Source organism: Tamandua tetradactyla, chromosome 5, assembly GCF_023851605.1.
Source record: "Tamandua tetradactyla isolate mTamTet1 chromosome 5, mTamTet1.pri, whole genome shotgun sequence".
Lineage (NCBI taxonomy): Eukaryota > Metazoa > Chordata > Mammalia > Pilosa > Myrmecophagidae > Tamandua > Tamandua tetradactyla.
In genome coordinates, this window is record NC_135331.1 from 186,978,943 (window position 1) to 186,999,596 (window position 20,654).

Sequence of the window (20,654 nt, forward strand, 5' to 3'; positions counted from 1 at the left end):
TCCCCCTGAACAGGCCACTCTCGTATAGGAACCCGACAAAAAAGTGTAAAACCTCCATCTGATCACTGGATGGAGTCCTCCAGCGGCTTCCTGCCTAGGGCCGACTTGGTAAATGCTGCCAACTCAGGATCCCCCTAGTGCAGCAGCAGGAAGAGCCGGTGTCCTGGCCGCAAGTCCTGGGATTGGCTCTGAGGGGGTCCCCTCAGATTGTAAGTGCCGAGCAGGGGTCTGGGAGGATCTGCAGTGGTTGATTTGGCAGGTCTGGGTCAAGTTCTTCACCCTGGAGCTGGGGTGGAGCCCTGCCCAGAAAAGAGGGGAGAATGGAGGGAGGGGCTTCCACACTGGACATTGGGTTTTGATGTCCAAACAAGGAGGACGGGACTGCAGGGAGGCCAACAGAAGTCTTCTGCAGCTGTCTGTAGGGTACACTGTTCTAGGGACTGGAGTTTGAGCATTTAAAAAATAGGATGAGTCATTGAGTGTCAGGGAGTTTCTAGGCACTGGAGTGTTTGGAACGAAGCTATAAAGATAGTAAGTTCCATCACTGAGTGAATGATGTGCTAGAAATGACTTTTCAGGAACTTCCCTACCTGAGATGTTATGATTTATGACTTTCAGGGAACAAAATGGAAAAGGATAATTTGTTTATTACCTTGAGTAACTATTTTAAATTATTTTAGCATTTTTAATATTTTGATAGCTTTATGTAGAATTCTGAAAACCGAATCCATGTTTTCCTTAGGAGCACAAATTCCCCAGGACAATATCTGAATATAGTATAATTAAAGTGTTGACAAAGGACAACTTATTTAAGCATGTGTGTGTGTGTGGTAGGCATAGTACGACAGACATAACAGTTGATAGGCGCTGAATTTTAGTTTGCCAGTGCCATCATGAACAAATTAGAATGTATGCATGGGTTAACTTTTGAGCCCTTCTTCCTAAAGGACATTTCCCTGAGGATGATAGAGAGTCTTTTGTCCCACTCTGTGTAACTGCTTTGAAATTTTCCTTTGTGTTTCATTTGAACTGCAGCTAATAGGCTCTGCAAAGAGTCTCAGTAATGGTTAAAAATGTATTTATTTTCCCCAGTCTTGTGAAATACTGTTTTCATTCCATTTTGGTTTTCTTCAGAAGCCTCTTTTGATCTCAGCCCAAATTAAGTCCAGCTGAGTTTTCTTATGGCTTAATAACAAGCATGGAAATCTGCAGGAGATTTGGATGACTATTATTCCAGTATTATTAACAGTTTAAAGTTTTACAAAGTATGTTAAAATTAAAAGGATTTCTGAAATCAGAATATGTACAACTGTATAAACAAACGTGAATCCATGAGAAATCACCTTGCTTTTTATCAACAACTGTTAAAAATTAAAAAAGAAAGTATAATAAATTTCAAAGTGAGAGTTTCAAAGTGGAGAACATGGTATAATTACTGAGTTAATGGCATTTAATGAAGTGTGTTTGTGTGCGGAGTGACACAGGTATGAAGAAGAGTTATGATAGGAAATGCTAGTTCTCTTTATTTGGAGGAAAGGAGCAGTTGTTTGAGTGGTGATGGAATTATTAGGTCCCAGGTAGTTGTCCCCCCAAAGCATCTTTTTAAAATAATATTTTTATTGAGAAATCTTCACATACATACAGTCCATCCATATATACAATCAGTGGCTCATAATATCATCACATTGTTGTGTATTCACCATGAACACTTTTAGAACATTTACATCACTCCAGAAAAATAAATAAAAAGAAAAAACTCGTACATCCCATACCCCTTAACCCTTCCTCTCATAACCTCTCAACTCTGAAATCTCTCAGCCACCGAGACTTTATTTTGTCTCATTTCTCTCTGCCCCCCTTTTGTTCCAGAAGGTTTTCTTATTGCCATGATGCCAGGTCCTGGTTCATCCCAGGAGTCCTGTCCCATGTCACCAGGGAGATTTACACCCCTGGGAGTCATGTCCCATGTGGGCCAGGGGTGAGGGGCCGAGGGGTCACCTCCTGAGTTGGCTTAGAGAGAGAGGCCGCATCTGAGTAAAAAAAGAGGTTCTCTGGGGGTGACTCTTAGGCATAATTATAAGTAGGCTTAGCTTCTCCTTTGCAGGAGTAAGTTTCATAGGGATGAACCCCAAAATTGAGGCTGAGCCTATTGAATTGGTTGTCCCCACTGCTTGTGAGAATATCAGGAATTCCCCAGATGGGGAAGTTTAATATTTCCTTCTATCTCCTTAGTCCCCCTAGGGGACTTTGCATATACTTCTTATATTCTCTGCTCAGATTACTCTGGGATAGATTGGGGCATCACTCTAACCCGTGCAACCAAGAAGATCTCACTCCCTATGTAAGATTCCATGTTGGAATAAACTGACCATACAAGTTAAATTTGATAATGTGCTACCCAAACTAGGAATTTTGCATGAAATAAACATCTCTTCCTTCACAGAAGTTGAAGTTTTAAACTATAGATGATATCATCCTTTACCCTGTATTCTAATTACCATAGTCCTATCCAGATCAGCTTTATTCATATCTCTAGTTGAAATCTGATCACTTTTTCAACTTTATTAACAGCTCCTGTATGGGGTATGGCTGACTTTCATAGCTTCAGAGCTCTCACTCTGAGTCTCAGGTGTCACATAAATAACCGAAGTTTCCAGGAACGACTAGATTATAACCAAATAGCTCAGTATCTCAGAATTTAAAATAGCAGTTACAACTCCAGAATAGATATGGCTGCCATAAAGCTTACAATTTAGGACCCTTTACTATAGGCCCCAACCTGGTAACCCATGCTCTCAGCTTCAGTTTGTATATTATAGTTAGTCCATTTGAGTGAGGAATGATATTTGTTTTTTTGTCTGACATTTCATTCAACATACTGCCCTCAGGGTGCATTCAACTAGTTGTATGCCTCACAACTTCGTTCCTTCTTGCAGCCACTCAGTAGTCCATTGTACATAAACACCCCCGTCCATTCCTCAGATGTTGAACCCTTAGGCCACCTCCATCCATTGTGGATCACGATCACTGCAGCCATAAACACCAGTGTGCAAATGTCCAGTTATACCCCCACTCTCAGTTCCTCTATGTGTATATCTTGCAACGATGTTGCAGGATCCTATGGCAACCCCATCCCTAGCCTCCTATAGAACCATCACACTGCTCTCCAAGGGGCTGTACCTCAGTTTCCCTGTGGACAGTGAATAGGTACATTTCTTTCTCCATACTTTCTCTAGCACTTGTTTCTCTTAGTTCGTTGTAAACAGTTTTATTCGCACATCATACTGTCCAACCTAAATCAGTAGACATGCCTTTGCCACCATGATCTATATGAAGACATTTCCTTTTCTCCTGCACACAGTCCATACCTCTCCCCTATATCCCTTGCTTGTTGAGGTTTAGTTTTGACTTAATACCTGGCTACATTCAGTGGAAGCATATTACAGGGTTGCTATTGACTGTGGACCGTAGCTTGCATTGATTGTATTTTTTCCTATATGCCATCCCATTTTCAATACTTTGCAATGTTGACATTCATTTGTGCTCCCTCATACAAAAACATTTGTGTATTTATACATTGAATCACCATCATTGTCCACTGTAGGCATTTGTAAGTTGTACTGTCCCAGTCTCTATCCTCTATCTTTTCTTCTGGTTTCATCCATGTCCCCAGCCCTTCTCCCTCAACAGTGCTCACACTCAGCTTCATTCAGTGTGCTTATATTACTGTGCTGCTATCAGTATTGTACTATCCATTTCTGAATTTTTACAATCAGTCCTGTTGCACATTCTGAATTCCTTCAGCACCAAATGCCCAATCTGTACCCTATTTCTATCTCCTGATAACCTGTGTTCTTAACTTTAACTCTCAGAGTTCACTCATTAATGTTAGTTCATATTAGTGAGTCTATACAGTATTTGTTTTTTTGTTTCTGGCTAATTTCACTCAGCAGAATGTCCTTAAGGTTCATCCACAGTGTTACATGCTTCATGACTTTTTTATGTCCTACCACTGCATAATATTCCATTGTATGGATATAGTACAGTTTGTTTAGCCAGTTGTCCGTTGATGGACATTTGGGCTATTTCTATCTCTTGGCCGTCGTAAATAATGCTACTGTAAACATTGGTGTACAAATGTCCGTTTGTGTCCTTACCTTCAGTTCCTCTGAATATATACCTAAAAAATGGGATTGCTGGATTATATGGCCATTCTATACTTAGCTTCCTGAGGAAACTGCCTTCCAGAGTAGTTGCATCATTTTACATTTGCATCAACAGTGTATAAGTGTACCTCTTTCCCCATATCCTCTCCAGCACTTGTCGTTTTCTGTTTTTTTTTTTTTCTAAATAATAGTCCTTCTGGTGGGTGTCAGATGATATCTCATTGTGATTTTGATTTGCATTTCCCTAATAGCCAGTGAAGTTGATCATCTTTTCATGTGCCTTTTAGCCATTTGTATAGCATCTTCTGAAAAATATTCTTGTCTTTTCCCAGTTTTTAATTGGGTTGTTTGTCTTTTTGTTGTTGAATTGTAGAATCTTTATATATTCTGGATATTAAACAGTTATCTGATATGTGCTTTCTAGATATCATCTCCCATTGCCTAGGCTGCCTTTTTACTTTACTGACAAAGTTCTTTGATGCATAAAAAGTGTTTAATTTTGAGGAGATCCCTTTTATCTATTTCTTTTTTCAATATTGGTGCTTTGGATGTTAGGTGTAGGAAACCACCTCCTATCACCATATTTATAAGATATTTTCCTCTAAAAGTTTTATGGTCTTAACTCTAATGTTTAGGTCTTTGATCCTTTTTGAGTTAATTTTTATATAGAGTGTGAAATATGGATCCTCTTTCATTTTTTTGCATATGGATATCCAGTTCTTTCAACACCAGTTTGGTTAGCTTGACTGTCTTATCAAAGATCAGTTGTCCATAGATGAGAGGGCCTTTTTCTGAGCATTCAGTTCAATTCCATTGGACAGTATATCTGTCTTTATTGCCAGTACCACGGTCTTTTGATCACTGTAGCTTTGTAATATGCTTTAAAATTAGGTGGTGTGAGACCTCACACTTCATTTTTCTTTCTCAAGATACTTTTAGCTGTTTGGGGCACCCTGCCTGTTCTAGTTTGCTAACTGCTAGAATGCAATATACCAGGAACAGAATGGCTTTTATAAAAGGGGGAATTTATTAAGTTGCAAATTTACAGTTCTGAGGCCATGAAAATGTCCCAATTAAAGCAAGTCTATAAAAATATCCAAATTAAGGCACCAACAAGAGGTTACTTTCACTCAAGAAAGGCCGATGAAGTTCAGGGTTTCTCTCGCAACTGGAAAGGCACATGGCAAACGTGGTGATATCTGTTAGCTTTCTTTCCAAACTTCTTGTTTCATGAAGCTCCCCTGAGGTTGTATTCCTTCTTCATCTCTGGAGGTCTCTGCCTGTATGGGCTCTGCAGCTTTTATGACTCTCTCATGGCTCTTTCCAAAATTTCTCCTCTTTTAAAGGATTCCACCAAACTAATCAGGACCCACCTGGAATAGGTAGAGTCACATCTCCCTCTGGTCAAAGGTTAATACCCACAATTGGGCATGTCACATCTCCGTGGAGATAATTTAATCAAGTTTCCAACCTACAGTACTGAATAGGAACTAAAAGAAATGGCTGCCTCCATGAGATGGATGAGGATTAAAGTGTGGCTTTTCTAGGATACATAACCCTTTCAAACTGGCATACTTCCCTTCCAAATAAATTTGGTTATTGATTATTCTATATCTGCAGAGTAAATTTTTGGGATTTTAATTGGTATTGCATTTTGAATCTATAAATTTGGGTTGAACTGACAACTATATTTCGTCTTTCAGTCCATAGACACAGTATGCTCTTCCATTCATTAAGGTCTTCCGTGATTTCTTTTAGCAATTTGTTGTAGTTTTCCTTGTACAGGTATGCTGGTTTGAAAGGATGTATGTACCCTAGAAAAGCCATGTTTTAATCCTAATCCCATTTTGTAAAGGCGGCTGTTTCTTCTAATCCCTATTCAGTACTGTATGTTTGAAACTGTGACTGGATTGTCTCCCTGGAGATGTGACTCAATCAAGAGTGGTTGTTAGGCTGGATTGAGTGGAGACATCTCCACCCATTCGAGTGGGTCTTGATTGGTTTGTTGGGATCCTATAAAAGAGGAAACATTTTGGAGAAAGTGAGATTCAGAGAGAGTAGAGAATGCTTCAGCACCACGAAGCAGAGTCCACCAGCCAGCAGTCTTTGGAGATGAAGAAGGAAAATGCCTCCCGGGGAGCTTCATGAAACAGGAAGCCAGGAGAGAAAGCTAGCAGATGATGCTGTGTTTGCCATGTGCCCTTCCAGCTGAGAGAGAAGCCCTGACTGTGTTCGCCATGTGCCTTCTCACTTGAGAGAGAAACCCTGAAATTCATCGGCCTTCTTGAACCAAGGTATATTTCCCTGGATGCCTTTGATTGGACATTTCTATAGACTTGTTTTAACTGGGACATTTTTTCAGCCTCAGAACTGTGAACTCACAACTTTATTAAATTCCACTGTTAAAAAGTCATTCCATTCCTGGTATACTGCATTCTGGCAGCTAGCAAACTAGGGCAACAGGTCTTTTGTACTGTTAGTTAATGAGGTTGCTAGCTGTTCTGATGGACAAACCAGATTCCACCACACACTAAGCTGTCATATCGCCCCACCTACCCACAAAACAGCTTGTACTATTCTTTAAATTAGTAGATCGGTGTTGGGTGGCATTTAATTTCTCTCTTTGTAGCAACTTACTTGAGATATTTGTTCCTTTTAGTTTATGTGATATGGTAAAATTCAAGGGTTATATTGATTTGTAAGATTTGACGTAGGTAACATAATTAATTTCCTTTTTAACCAGCCTCGTTTTGGTTCAGTCCCAGTGTGAAGTCACATTAAAGAAATGAGTGTAACTGAGAAAATAATAGAACACAATTGGAATATTTACTTCACTTCCAGAAAACACCTAAGTGAAGAGTCAATAAATACATTTTATAAAAGCTTTTCTCGGGTGGGCCACACTCTCTGATATGCTGTCTTTTACGGGGCTCCCCGCAGCTTCCCCAGACTCTCCCTCCTCTTGACACCTCCACGCAGGCTCTCCCCGGATTCCACCAGTGGAGCCTCTCAGGCCCTCACCTTCCCCACTCTTCCCGTTGGGGCCTTTTCTCTTCCATTTCCTACTGTCTGTGTCTTTTCCCACGCTTCCCCCTCCCCATTTCCCAGTCCGTGTTTATAGGTCCAGAACAGGGGAGGGGGAAAAGCTGGACGGCAGACGCAGACTTTCCCATGGGAAAGTGATTCGTGTTAATGTATCTTCTCCTTGTTGCCCTCATTAAAAAACTACAAAATAATAAATAAAAAATTTAAGTCTAGGGCAGGCCACGGTAGCTCAGCAGGCAGAGTTCTCGCCTGCCATGCCAGAGACGTGGGTTTGGTTCCCGGTGCCTGCCCATGCAAAAATAAATAAATAAATAAGTCTACACTAGGAAACATAAAAGTTGAGATGAAAAGGGACACTTAACTCAGATTACTTCTGAGTCTTAACTCAGTCTTAACTCAATTAATTCAGTCTTAACTGAGTTAAGACGTACCGAGTCTGAAACTCAGGTTAACTCAGATTACTTCCTGGTCAGTGTCAAAAAGGGACTCTTTTCCAGAATGTTCCCTGTCCAGGAAGAGAGCACACTTGATTCTCGTGTGATCAAGCCTTTTCCCACCTTTAACTCTGAAATTATATAGGCCCTCACACGGGGACACTGAAAAATGGAGGGCTGGTCTCTAGCAACATCCATAAAACAGAATCTGTTTCTTGCAGCATCTGTTGATGAAAAGAGAGGGCAACATGCCAACGCGTGACTTGGTAAAGATGCCCGCAGTGGACTGGCACGCTGGGGTCTGAGACTGCAGCTTTCTGATGGTCGGAATTGACTCACGGATGAAATATTGTGTGTTGAGACTAAGCATTGCAGACAGTGACGTAGGGACCGAAGGGAGAGTGCCCAGGATGGAAGGCGAGTGGTAACTGCCAGCGTCGGGTGCCGGCCCCGGAGGGAAGGAAGAAGCTGGTGTTGGGAGAGCATAAGCGCCTTGAGTGGGGAGGAGCTGCTGCCACTCACCTCTGTGCAGGTTTCCACGTGGAGTCTTAGAGCCGTGCTGTTGGGTCTTCTGATGCCTCCATCAAATCTGACCCGAAAGCCAGATTTTAATGTCAGATGTCCCCATTTTAAATGCTCATCATTCTGTCATTTGGGCTTTTAAAATGGGCTTCGTGGGCCAAGCACAGCCTGCCGGAAGGACTGGGTACCCACCGGTGAGCTGCACAGTACCTCGTCTTTCACGCACATCCTTGGAGACCTCACTTCCCTCTCCTCTGCGTTGCTGGAGGTGGGCTCTCCGGCAGGATTGGGCGCCCGGGGTTCTCGTGGCGGGTTGGTGCATGGCGGGACTTTTTGAAGAGGCTGGCCACAACTGCTGTGCAACTGGATGGGCATCACCCTGGCAGGGGGTCCCGGGAGAAGTACGAAGCATAGCCGGGGTCATTCTCTAAAAATTTCTTGTTGGTTCACCCCTGCACACAAATGAATTATCTAAACCCCAGAGTTCTACTCTCATTTCAGAAAGGAAAAAGTTTCAGAAGTATTACCAGTCTCCCACCTGGCAAATCACTTCCCAGGGGAGCTGCCAGTACCTATCAACTGGAAAAAATACCTCCGAGAAATTGAATGGGCATATTGGATGTAAACCAACTAAATTGAGGGCTTCAGCCAAAATAGTTTTAGACATTTTATACCTGTTATTTATTAGATTTTCTTCAGGAAAGTATCCATAATGACAGGACAAGTTGTTAGGTGGCCACTTCTGGTTTGTGAGGTTGAAATCATATTATTATGAAAGGGCAGCTTTATGTGTATGTATAAAAGTGTTCAAAGGCAGTTTAAAATAATTAGAAGGTATTTTAAAAATCTGGGGTAGGGAGAGAAATTGAGCTAGAACATATTCCCATTTTTTGCCATTTAATCGTTTTCTGTCAGGAGGTCATTTCTACTGATCATAAAGTTTATTGCCCTTATGGACTTTCAGGAAAGCATTAATTATTTTCAGGAGTTTATGTTTTAAGCCTTTATTTTCCTCTGTGTTTCTACAGTTTAAACAGTCAAGAGGGAGTTAGGGTAAAATCTGAGAACAAAACCCCAGCATCGTTACATTTCTGCTTGAAATTTTTCATAGTAACCATGCTTGAATTAGTTCCTTGTTTTGCTGAAACAACATCAAAAAACCAAAACTTCTCTGTTTCTCCAGAAGAATTGTGAAGCTCTTTAAAAGTCATTGTGGATTCAGAGCACATGATTCATTTTGAGTTAAAAACATTAAAAAAAAAATGAACTGACACCCCCTCTCCCCATCCATCCACCCCCCACCAAAAGAAAAAAGATTTCTGGGCAGGCTAAGGAGCTCTAGTGAAAGAGACAAAATTTTACAAGACTTCCTTCATAGACAGTGAAAATATCTGATTTTAGTGCAGATTAAAATCATTAGACATGAAAATCAGCATTACCTCTTTAGAAATCCTCGCTCTTTAAATTTCCCTCCCAATATCCCTACCTCCAAGAGTGACTATTTTGGAATTACCCAAGAGAGGAAAGGTCAAGACTCTGTAATGTTCTCATGGCAACTTGAGATCTCAAGATAGTCTTGAGAAAGCTTTTTGGTTTTCTTTAGAAATTTGTGTTTACTGCCAGCAGATACAGATAGTACTTTGGTGGGTGTCATATTTGGGCATGGCAAACCAAGGGGAGCTACCATCATTTGATGATCAGTTTACAATTATTTATAACTAAAAAGCTAATTTAGCCAGCCTGGTAGGCAGAAATAATGGCCCCCAAGGACACCCAGGGCCCCCTCCCTGGAACCTGTGAGTATTCCCTCCCATGGCGACAGGGGTCGTGCAGTGTGAGTACGGACTCTGAGCTGGGGAGATCATCCTGGATCGTCTCCAGGGGTCCTAAGTGCTATCATGAGGGTCCTCAGGAGGGGTGGAGGGAGAGCTGACAACAGAGAAGACACTGAGGCGAGATTCTCGGCTGCTGGCCTTGAAGCTGAGGGGCCCCCCCGCGAAGGAGCTGGGAGCTGGATGTGGCAAGGAAAGGGTTCGCCCGAGAGCCTCCTGTGAGCTCAGGGCACTGCCAACACCTTGATTTTGGCCAGTAAAGTGGACTTCAGACTTCTGACCCCCAGAACTGTAAGGGAATAAACATATATTGTCTTTAATGCACAAAGTTTGAAGTCATTTGTTACAGCAGCAGTAGAAAGGACACACAGCCAGTTGGCTTCACTGTATTACATTAAATAAGCCATATAGATAGCACCATTGCAAAGCAAAGCGGGCGGGGGGGAGTCTTCCAGATACTTTATTACTTCTTAATATTCTATTTGTGGATTTCTGCTCCTTTTTGTGTTACTAGGTTTGTCACCTTATTCTCGGTGGTAAGCAGTAAAATTCCTAGTATTGAAATCCCATATTTCCAGGACTTTGCTGATTACTCTTAGCACAGTGCAATTCTGTTCTTACTTAGAACAGGTTCCCTTCTTTGGTTTATAGCTGAGGTGGAGATAACCTTTCTGCATTTCTGTGTAACTTGTTAGGCTCTGACTCAGTATCTTGACTTTTAGAGAAGGGAGCCACACTCCTACAGGACAGCTGTGTGCACATCCAAAGCCAGTCTTGTTTCTTGAATCCAAGGCAGGCAGACGTTCTTCCATTTGATGTAGTGTCATTGTCATCCTGGTCCGGGGAGCTGCATCTCGGAAACATCCCTTACAAACCGGCCCCAAGGCCCTGCTGAGAGTGTGAGAATTTGACCTGCGCTTTGATTACTGAGTCTCCTAAGAGCAGCAGACCCCACCACTGTTTTCATAGCACAAGGAAATCCTAGACAGGAAAATGGGATTTATGTAGCTTGCCCAATTGGCATTCTATTTATTTGTCTTTTACTAGAATGTGGTTCTTTCTTGAGGCCATGGAAAGTTTGGTGTGCACGTGTGTTTGTGTGTTCACCCACACAGGGATATGTCACTAGTCAGTGAACTCGTAGCCAAAGGGTCTCTTGTTCTAATTATACTAGTTTCTTGGAACCACCTTATTTCCATTTAAGTGATGAATTCTTAGGGCAAATGGGAGGATCACATCGTATTTAAATTAAGTGAGAAAAAGAAGGCACAGTTCAAGGGATGGTGCTAGAACGGTGTACATCTATAGCTTTTGGTGATCACATCTAAATTAAGTGTTCTGACTTGATAATAGTTACAAGAGAATTTTCATCAGTTGCTTTATAAAGTTACCCCCCCACCCCTGGCTTTGAGTTTGATTTATTTAGCATATATCACAAGAAGGAATTTGCAGTGAAAACTGAAAGCTATCTGTGAAATCACAAAAACAAATGGAATACAAAAAGCGATTTGTACTAAAAATAATAAATAGCTTTTTATTGGTGACTGAATTCACAAGAGTTAAATAAGACTGATATTTATATACAGTTGGAAAATAACGTGAAATAGCAAAATTCTATCCTTGCTGCAGAAGTTTAATTTGATTTTCTACTTATCAGTCTTATAATTACAAAAAATAATAATATTATGCTTGCAAATTATTATGCAATTTTTGTACGTTATGCTGTACAAAAAAATTCAACAACTTAGAAGTATATAAATGTAAAATAAAAGTTGCCTCTCTTTCTCCTTCCCCTCTGACCAGCCATTTTCCTACATACCCACCAAATTTATGAATATACATATCCAGATATATATAATTGTTGGTTTTGGAGGGTTTTGTTTTATGCTTCATTTGTCTTTTCCACAAAAATGGGCTCTTACTATAATGCTATATATATATATATATATATAATGCTATAATTTTCCCATTAAATAATGTAATACCTATATCTACTTATGTTAGTACTTTTATTTGCCAACAGAGGCAGTTTTAAGGAGAAATTTTATATGAGAGGACTGTACAATGCTCATGGTTTGTCAATTTTGATACTTTTTTGCTTTTTGTTGTTGAACTCTTAGCCCCAAATTGTAGAGCAATGCTTTTTTTCTTTTTCTTTTTATTCCTTTTTTTTTTTAAAGTTTTTATGACATTCTTAGTCTATAAAAGGCATTCCATCTTGGCCTCTTGACTTTCCCAGTGCTGGGAGCTCTGTGGTGGAAGGAAAATGTAATTAGATGTGAGATACAGAGGCAAACATGTAGAAGTACAAGACTCCTGGGGAGGCTTGGTTTGGATTTAATTTTTTTTTTTTACCATCAAAACAACTTTAGCACATTTCCTAATCTTCTCGGTCAACTGTAAACGGTTTGAGTCTGGCAGGACCTTGAAAATCATGTCTGCCTCTCACTTTTGTTTAACTTGGAAGTCCTGGAAAGTTGATCGTATTTCCAGGTCACAGAGCTGATTATAGAGAGAACCAAAGCCAGAACTCAGATCTTTCCTTCCTGTGGGTGCTTCCTATTGATGCCTGCCAGATTGCCAGGCTGTTTCTCTCCCAGAAAGTTCACGGAATTTCCACAATAGAGTGGATTTTATTTTAAAATAAAATAAATGGTATGCCATTGACCACTTTTAGTAGGGGCGCCCCGTGCCAGCTGGCTCAGCCCTCTGTGAATTCCAGGTACACAACCCAACTGTGCTCTGAGACCTTGGGAAATGGCCCAAACTTTCCTCAGCCTTTCTTTTCTTTATCTGTAAATGGAGATAAAATTGCTTCTCTCCTTGGGCTTTTGTGAGGATAAGTGCTTAGCGCAGCCCCGTGCTCAGTAGCCAGCTCAACAGTCGTTGCTTTTAGAATAATGTTCTTTCAAACATTTCATAATCCTTTTGAATAGTCAAACTCAGTTTTTAAAATATGGTAGTACTTAAGGGTTAAATTGTTCTTGTAGTAGGAAGAAGACTTGAAAGCCTAAATTTTTTTTTAGTTTAAAGAAATTTAATTTTTAAACAAAGATGAAAATAAACTTCAAGTCATTTTGAAGCAACGTGAGCATTAGCAAATACTGTGTTAGCTCAAAGTTGTTCATCTGCTCACAGCATTCCGACTGTCTGTTCAGTGTTCACAGTGAGGAGAGAAGGCGTGCAAATGCATCTTCATATTGAAATCTGAGAGCACTGTGTGGCCCTTTTTTTAAAAAATATTTTTATTGAGATATCATGTATCATACAGTCCACCCAAAAGAGACAATCAGTGGCTCCCAGTATCATCACCTAGTTGTGTATTCTTTACCATGATCATCTATATCACTCCAGAAAAAGAAACAAAAAGAAAAAAACTCATACATTCCGCACCCCACACTCCTCCCTCTCATTGACCACTAGTATTTCCATCTACTCAATTTATTTTACCCCTTATCCCGCCTATTATTTATTTATTTTTATTCATATTTTTTTTACTCATCTGTCCATACCCTGGTTAAAAGGAGCATCAGACACAAGGTTTTCACAATGAGTTACATTGTAAAAGCTACATGGTTATACCATCATCTTCAAGAATCAGGGTTATTGGAACACAACTCCACAGTTTCAGGTACTTCCTTCTATCCACTCCAATATACCATAAACTAAAAAGGGATATCTATATAATGCATAAGAATAATCTCCAGGATAACCTCTTAACTCTGTTTGAAATCTCTCAGCCACTGAAACTTTATTTTGTCTTATTTCTCTCTTCTCCCTTTTGGTCAAGAAGGCTTTCTCAATTCCTTGATGCTGGGTCCCTGCTCATCCCAGGAGTTCTGTCCCATGTTGCCAGGGAGATTTACACTGCTGGGAATCATGTGACATGTGTTGGGGATGGGGTGGGGGGCAGTGAGTTCACCTGCCGAGTTGGCTTGTAGAGAGAGAGACCACATCTGAGCAACAAAAGAGGTTCTGTGGGGATGATTCTTAGGCATAATTATAAGTATGTTTAGCTTCTCCTCTGCAGAAATAAATTTCATGGAGGCAAGCCCCAAGATTGAGTGGTCAGATGATTGAATTGGCTGTCCCCACTGCTTGCCAGCATATCAGCAATTCCCCAGATGAGGAAGTTTAATATTTCCACCTTTCTCCCTCATCCCTCAACAGTTGCTGTGTGAGGTAATGCTGACTTTCATAGCTTCAGGGCTCTAACTTTGAGTCTTAGGTGTCACACAAATACCTGAAGTTCCAGGGGATGACCAGGTTAAACACAAATAGCTCAGCATCTCAGAATTTAGAAATAACGGTTATAACCCATGAATAGATGTGACTGCTGTAAGAGCTTATAGTCAAGGACCTTTTACAATAGGCCCCAACCTGATAAGCCATGTTTTTTACTTCAATTCACTGAATTTTTATAGTATAGCTCATTCATATGAGTGAGGCATGATAATATTTGTCTTTTTGTTTCTGGCATTTCATTCACCACACAGTCCTTAAGATTCATTCACCTAGTTGCATGCCTCACAATGAAATACTTTTTAAAATTAGCTTTTGTTTTTTTCTTAATGGGTGTTGTACATGGAATAAAATTCAGAAGGTACAAAAGGGAACATAATTTTTCCTACTCTATCCCTCCAGCCACCAGCTCTATCTTGCTGGAAACTGACTTGACCAATTTCTTGTGTACCCTGGTAGACACATCCTATGCATCTATTCAGTGAGTTTTGAATATTAAATGTTTCTGTCCTCTACCTCCCCTCCTGACTTTTGCTAAAATGACTGCCTGTTTGAATCCCTGGCTCTAGATGAGTACTGTCCTTCAGGATTTTCTGCAAGGGTGGGTGTATATATGTGTGCTGTCCAGTATAGTAGCCACTGCATGAGTCTGTTGTGCTTTTGAAATTGGCTTTAGCAACTGAAGAACTGAATTTTACATTTTCACTTAATTTTAATTAGTTTAAATTTAAGTTACCACCTGTGGCTCACTAGTGGCTACCATATTGGATAATACTAGATATTTAGGACCATGGCTTTTTTTTTTTTACAGTAAAACATGGACCTCCAAATTATGCAATTAAGGAAAGTGTCATCTAGAACTGTTAATTTAATGTTAACTAAAGAAAGCTATAGTTTAATACATCTTAAATTATATGCGGCTAGAGACTTTCTTTGTAAATCAAGTATCCAAATAAGGTAATGGGCATTTATTTTTGGAAACATGCGGCCAACAGAGGAAGCTGTGACATGGCAGGTTTGTAGGGGAGCATCACCAGGAGAGCAGAGTGGAGCCAAATCCACCCAACCCCGTCCCTCCGTTCATTTGCTCCACAGGCATTTGTGTGGAGGCAGACCCTGGGAGGGCAGTAAGAAAACCAAACAGACCCCTGCTGTCCCGAAGCCTTCGTTCTGGTGCTCAGGAAAGCCCCTCTCATCCTTTGGGACTTCTGAGTGTTGCTTTCCCCTCCTTACTGGCAAGCAGCAGATGGCTTCTAGGCAGAGATGCAAAAAGGAACTTGCTCAAGGCCCTGGCTGTGATTGCTCCCCAAACTCATTTCCTCTGTAAAGGAAAAAGCTTCAGAGGAAAAACAGTTACCTACCCTTCAGCTACTAAAAACCCTTATTTATTTCTTCAGTCAATCTCCTACCTCTGGGCTAGAGATTAGTAGAGAGAAAATGCAATATGTATGTGGTACAAATGGACATCCCATTTTACTACAAAAAACCCAAAAGTTTGTGGAATAAACCAACCCTTCAGTGCTCGTCCTGGGGAGACAGGGCTGGTTTTGAGCCTGGCTGCCTGCTGCTTCTGCCCTGGGGAAGGTCTGAAAGGTATCATTTCCCTTATCTGCTGGCTTTCACCATTATCTTCCCCAAACAATGATTGCTTCTTAGGGCTGGTATTGCTTTTGATTTAAACTCTGTATTTTTTACTCTTCTGCATTTTCAAAAATTTGTGGAATGACCGTGCATTACTTTCATAATAAAACAAAGAAAAACAATTATATAAAGAGTAGCCCAGGCAGAGAAATGATGGACATCTGAAATCAAGTCCTCAGGAGCAGAGATCAAGAGAAGGTGAATTTGAGAGAAAGACTTGGGAGGAGGCACAACCCCCAGGGCTTGGTTAGAATAGTGTGAAGGGTTGAATAACAAAACTTCATTTATATTATTGTGATCTGTTTTAATCTAGCATAAAGAAGTTATGTTTATACTCACAGCAATCAAGTTGTTCAATATGCTTCATTATTTCCAGTCATTAATCTGTTTAAGATTGTTGTGTCAACTATTTTTTAGTCTGAAATACAAAGACGTGTGTCTTTTGGGTCATTAACAGTAGCTCAGGTAGGATAAGCAGAGTTCATCTTTTTTGCATGACCCTTTCTTTTTCAGTTAATCTTGATTTAGTGAGAACAAAACCCCATTTTGAGAACGTCCTACTGTGATAGATACTGACTCGAAGGAAAAAAGAGAAGTCTAAAAGATAAAAGCCCTAAAAATGAATGTTCAAAGAATATTAGCCGCCCCATTCATCAGGCTGGCAGTTATTCTCACTTAAAAAAAAAGGCACTGAAAACGTACTTCCCTTCTTTGAAGGAGGATTTTTACAGTGGTCCTCCAAAAACCCGTCTGCCTTTCAGTTTCTGGATCAGAACTTTCCCGCCATATTGATAACCTCCAGGGAAATAAATTTCCCTAAGCACCCCGGTCAAAACAAAAGACATAGCTCATTGCAGAATTATTTAGGTATTTGATTGTGCTCTGTTTTCTATTAAGCAAGATTGGTGTTGACATTTTCTAGCAGTTTTTTTCTGAAGACACAGCTGTGTTTGCCTGTATGCTTTGACAGCAATGGTTTGTTTAGAAAAGGAGAGAAACGAATAAAACAATGTTCCCATTTTGTTATTTCATGTGTGAAAATCAGTCTCGAATGAGATGTCCCCAGCCAGTGCCGCTGCTCATGAAAATACACGCTCTAGATCTCAGTGAGTTTAATTATCGTGGGGACAGTGAAATGAGAGCATTTAAATCAACTTAAAGTGGAAAAATTCTGGCGATTAAGCAGCAGCATATTCTAGACTGCGCAGAACTAATTTTGAGGCCTCTGTTCTCTCCTCCTAGAAGGACTCACTTTTGGACGGGAGTAGTAAGGCTTGTCTTAAGCATATTTTTTGTGTTTTTTTTCTTTTTTAAAAAGTATTTTTATTGACAAATCTTCACACACCAAGTCCATACATCGTGTACAATCAGTGACTCACAATCATCACGTAGTCGTGTATTCATCACCGTGATCATTTTTTGAACGTTTGTATCACTCCAGAAAAGGAAATAAAAAGAAAAAACTCATATGTCCCATAACCCTTAGCCTTCCCTCTCACTGACCACCAGTATTTCAATGTACCCAATTTTTTTCTTACCCCATGCCCCACCACCACCCCATTTAGTTTTTACTCATCTGTCCATACCCTGGATAGAAGGAGCAAGAGACATAAGGTTTTCATACTCACACAGTCATCTTGTAAAAGCCGTGCCGTTACACAATCATCTTCGAGAACCAAGGCTACGGGAACCCAGCTCTGCAGCTTCAGGTCCTCCCCTCCAGCCTCTCAAGCATGCTTTAATGTGCTTTGGTAGCTGATGTGTCCAAACCTGAGGCCACATTCATAGCCAGTATTTTGGCTACAGAGATCAGCTCTTTGCATCGAGAAACCTCCATAAGTAAAGAGGTGATCCCTGTACAGTATTGAGGGTACTGGGTTTTGCTTTCAGCCTTCTTTAGTAATCTGGATCAGAAGAGAAATTGTTTTCTTATGGGCTTAAAGTGACTCAGCTTTGCAAAGAGCCATCTACTGTTGTGCCAGAAAAAGAGTTTAAAATCTGAGGATAGAAAATAGAACATGTTTACTGAGTATAATTCTTTTATATGAGACTCCAACTTTGTTTGATTTGTGGTTTTGCTTGTGTTTTTTAAATTGAGTAAACAAAAATGACTTATAAACTAAGAGATGGGGGTATATTCATTCTGACTTTTTCCAGCTGGCTTGTCCCCTAGGCCATATATTTGCTCATGTATTAGCCAAGGAAAATCTAAGAACTTGATGGCTTAATGTCAACAAATAACTGCTTTGAAATGTCTTGTTGGAAGATGGGGCCTTTATCCCAAAAGCTGAATGTGTTATATTTCTCACCATGTTTTCATCTCATGCTGTTGTGTGATTATATTAGGGAATATTTTATTATTTCTTTTTCTATTTGCTTTGTGTTATATATCGACGTATATTATCTGAATCAATCCTAATAAAAGACCCTTCTAGATAGCTAAGGAGAGATTATCACCTTTTAATATATGAGCACACAGGCTTGGGTTCGTGGTTTGAGGTGGAAGCTGTTTCACGGCAGACTGTCCATAAAGGGCCTCGCAGGAGTGTTACGTGGGAACATCCCAGAGAAAAGCAAAACCAAACCTCTGCCCTGAATTATCCCTCATCTCATTTTCCTCCCAAACATTTACTTATCTATTGCCCAGCATCAAACTGTACAAAGGAGGTAGAAGTGGTTGCAAGAACGCTGGCTGTGCCTGGATAGAGGGGATGGAAAGATCACAGCCCTGCAACCACGGCTGTGGCTCCATCGGTTCACATTCTCCTAAAGCGAAAACACTCACTAAGGATCATAATTACAGAATGACACAGCAATCAGAAAGTATTATGAGTAGTTGGATTTCTACTTATTGCGATAAGCTTCATCTCTTATACATCTTTTTTTTTTTTTTGACAGATTGAAAGTGTCGGATGTGTTAAGTAATGCATCAGTAAGCTCTTGTATTAGAAATCATGATCATAATTGTGTACTGTCATGATGGCATTTTTCCCTCCTGGGAAATGCAGCTTTTTCTTCAGTACTACTGTCTTAGGTAGAAAGAAAAAGAATGGGGTCTGGTCAAAACACCTGGCCAAACCGTAATACCCAAGAACGTGAGTCAGTTATAAGGGACTTGTTTTCACACATGTCCTTGTCTGTCAGTTCAGAAAGTATCACTGAAAATCAGAAGGACTTTTTGAAAATATAACACACCAAAAATGGGATTATCTGAGAATAGCAGTATTATCTCAATAGAAAATTTTATACATTTACTAGCCTTATAGAAGTATCTGGATTTACCTCAGACCCAGAGTATTTCCCAATAATTTTCTAAGAAATAAGTATTATTGATGATATAAAATTGAGGAAACGCCACATGTCAACATAAGAATTTTTGAGTGATTAGGAAAGAAAAAAATAGCAAGGCAATGTAATTTATAGCAGTATAAGGAAATTATTTTCTTAATCAGTCTGTCAGAGCCCCACAACATAAAACTAATGTAAAGCTTACTAGCAAATCATTTTTCCAAATTTTTTTTCATTCCTAGGTTGAAAAAGAAAAAACAGGCTAAACAAAATGCAGAAACAACTTTGGCTTCGACCACAAGGACCCATACAGGAAAAGAAGTTGCTAACACAGTCATTCTAGAACAAGACAAGTGCAGCGTTCCTGTGGACGAGGAGGAGTATGTTACCGATGAGAAAAAAAAGAGAAAAAATAATCAGTTAAAAGAGATCAGGCGTACAGAATTAAAGAGATACTATAGTATTGGTGAGTATTGGTGGCAATACTGCATTTTCATCAAAAAGGTCTGTATTGATTTTTAAAGACTTTAATTTATAAGTGATCCTAACAGTAACCACAGCAGTTTACTGAGCAGCTACTATGTATCCCAGGCACTTGCTTTGTATACGTAAACTTGGGTAGAGGGATGATAATGAAATAACGGTGTTGGTGTCCTGGTCAGCCCTGCATCACCTGCATTTAGAGCAGCCCCTGGCGTGCAGTAGGTGCTAAAACACGTTTTGCAAATGAGTGGTCGCTTTCCAGTATTAGAAGTATTTTCTTTTTTAAATGTTTATTTTGGCAATATATATCCATTGTAGCATCTCCCATTTTAACTCTTTTCAACATTTTAGGTATACAGTTCAGTGGGGTTAATTGCATTTACAGCATACCCCACCCATCACCACCCATGACTAAAACTTTTTCATTACCCCAAACAGGACTTCTGTACCCACTAAGCTCTATTTACTCTCTGTTTTTCTTAATGTATGTAGACATACCCGTAAAAGTATTGGTAGAAATCCCTATACTTTTTTGGCATCAACTAGGCAATAGAAAATGCAGGACACATGGCCTAGCATAAGCTAGTTTCAAAAAATACATAGATTTGGGAGCTTTTGTTAAGGAGAATCTTCAGATAAATGCCCAGGATTATATGGTTTCTGAGAACAGCCACAATCTGAAACTGCATTAGGAGAAGGAGTATTTCTCAAATGGGAGGAGATAATCTTGTTTTACTTGGCTCACCCATCTCATGCCTGCTGTACCGTAGGGAATGCAAAGAAAAAAAAATATATGTGTATATATATATATGGTTAGTAGGAATCAAAACTTGACTCCTAGTCTGCTAGGCTGAGAGAGTGGAGACAGGCGCCTTGGCGTGCATCTGCAAAGAGATTGTGTGAAACTTCGCCTTGTAGCATTAGTGAGACTTCTGCTGCAGAGTTCCAGACTGTCCCAGTTATGCCAGTGGTCCAGGAAGTCACATTTTGTCCGTTTAGTC

General features: G+C 40.1%; 1 protein-coding gene and 1 long non-coding RNA gene across 7 annotated transcripts in view; one reads left to right on the forward strand and one right to left on the reverse strand.

The window, feature by feature from the left end:
* NCOA7 (nuclear receptor coactivator 7) overlaps positions 1-20,654 on the forward strand; it is a 172,141-nt gene that overhangs the window by 57,674 nt on the left and 93,813 nt on the right. For 3 of the 6 annotated variants that reach the window (XM_077162819.1, XM_077162813.1, XM_077162814.1), the window contains exons 3-4: positions 7,867-8,435; positions 19,413-19,636. In XM_077162819.1, the coding sequence (XP_077018934.1) occupies positions 8,257-8,435; positions 19,413-19,636 (403 nt within the window). In that variant the 5' untranslated portion in view covers positions 7,867-8,256. The remainder of the gene's footprint in view (positions 1-7,866; positions 8,436-19,412; positions 19,637-20,654) is intronic. The other 3 variants (XM_077162816.1, XM_077162815.1, XM_077162817.1) reach the window with 1 other exon arrangement.
* On the reverse strand, positions 9,491-17,766 carry LOC143685168 (uncharacterized). Its single transcript, XR_013176427.1, has 3 exons — positions 17,511-17,766; positions 16,222-16,300; positions 9,491-10,288 (listed from the first exon to the last, which is right to left on the reverse strand). It is a non-coding gene; the product is annotated as an uncharacterized LOC143685168 (long non-coding RNA).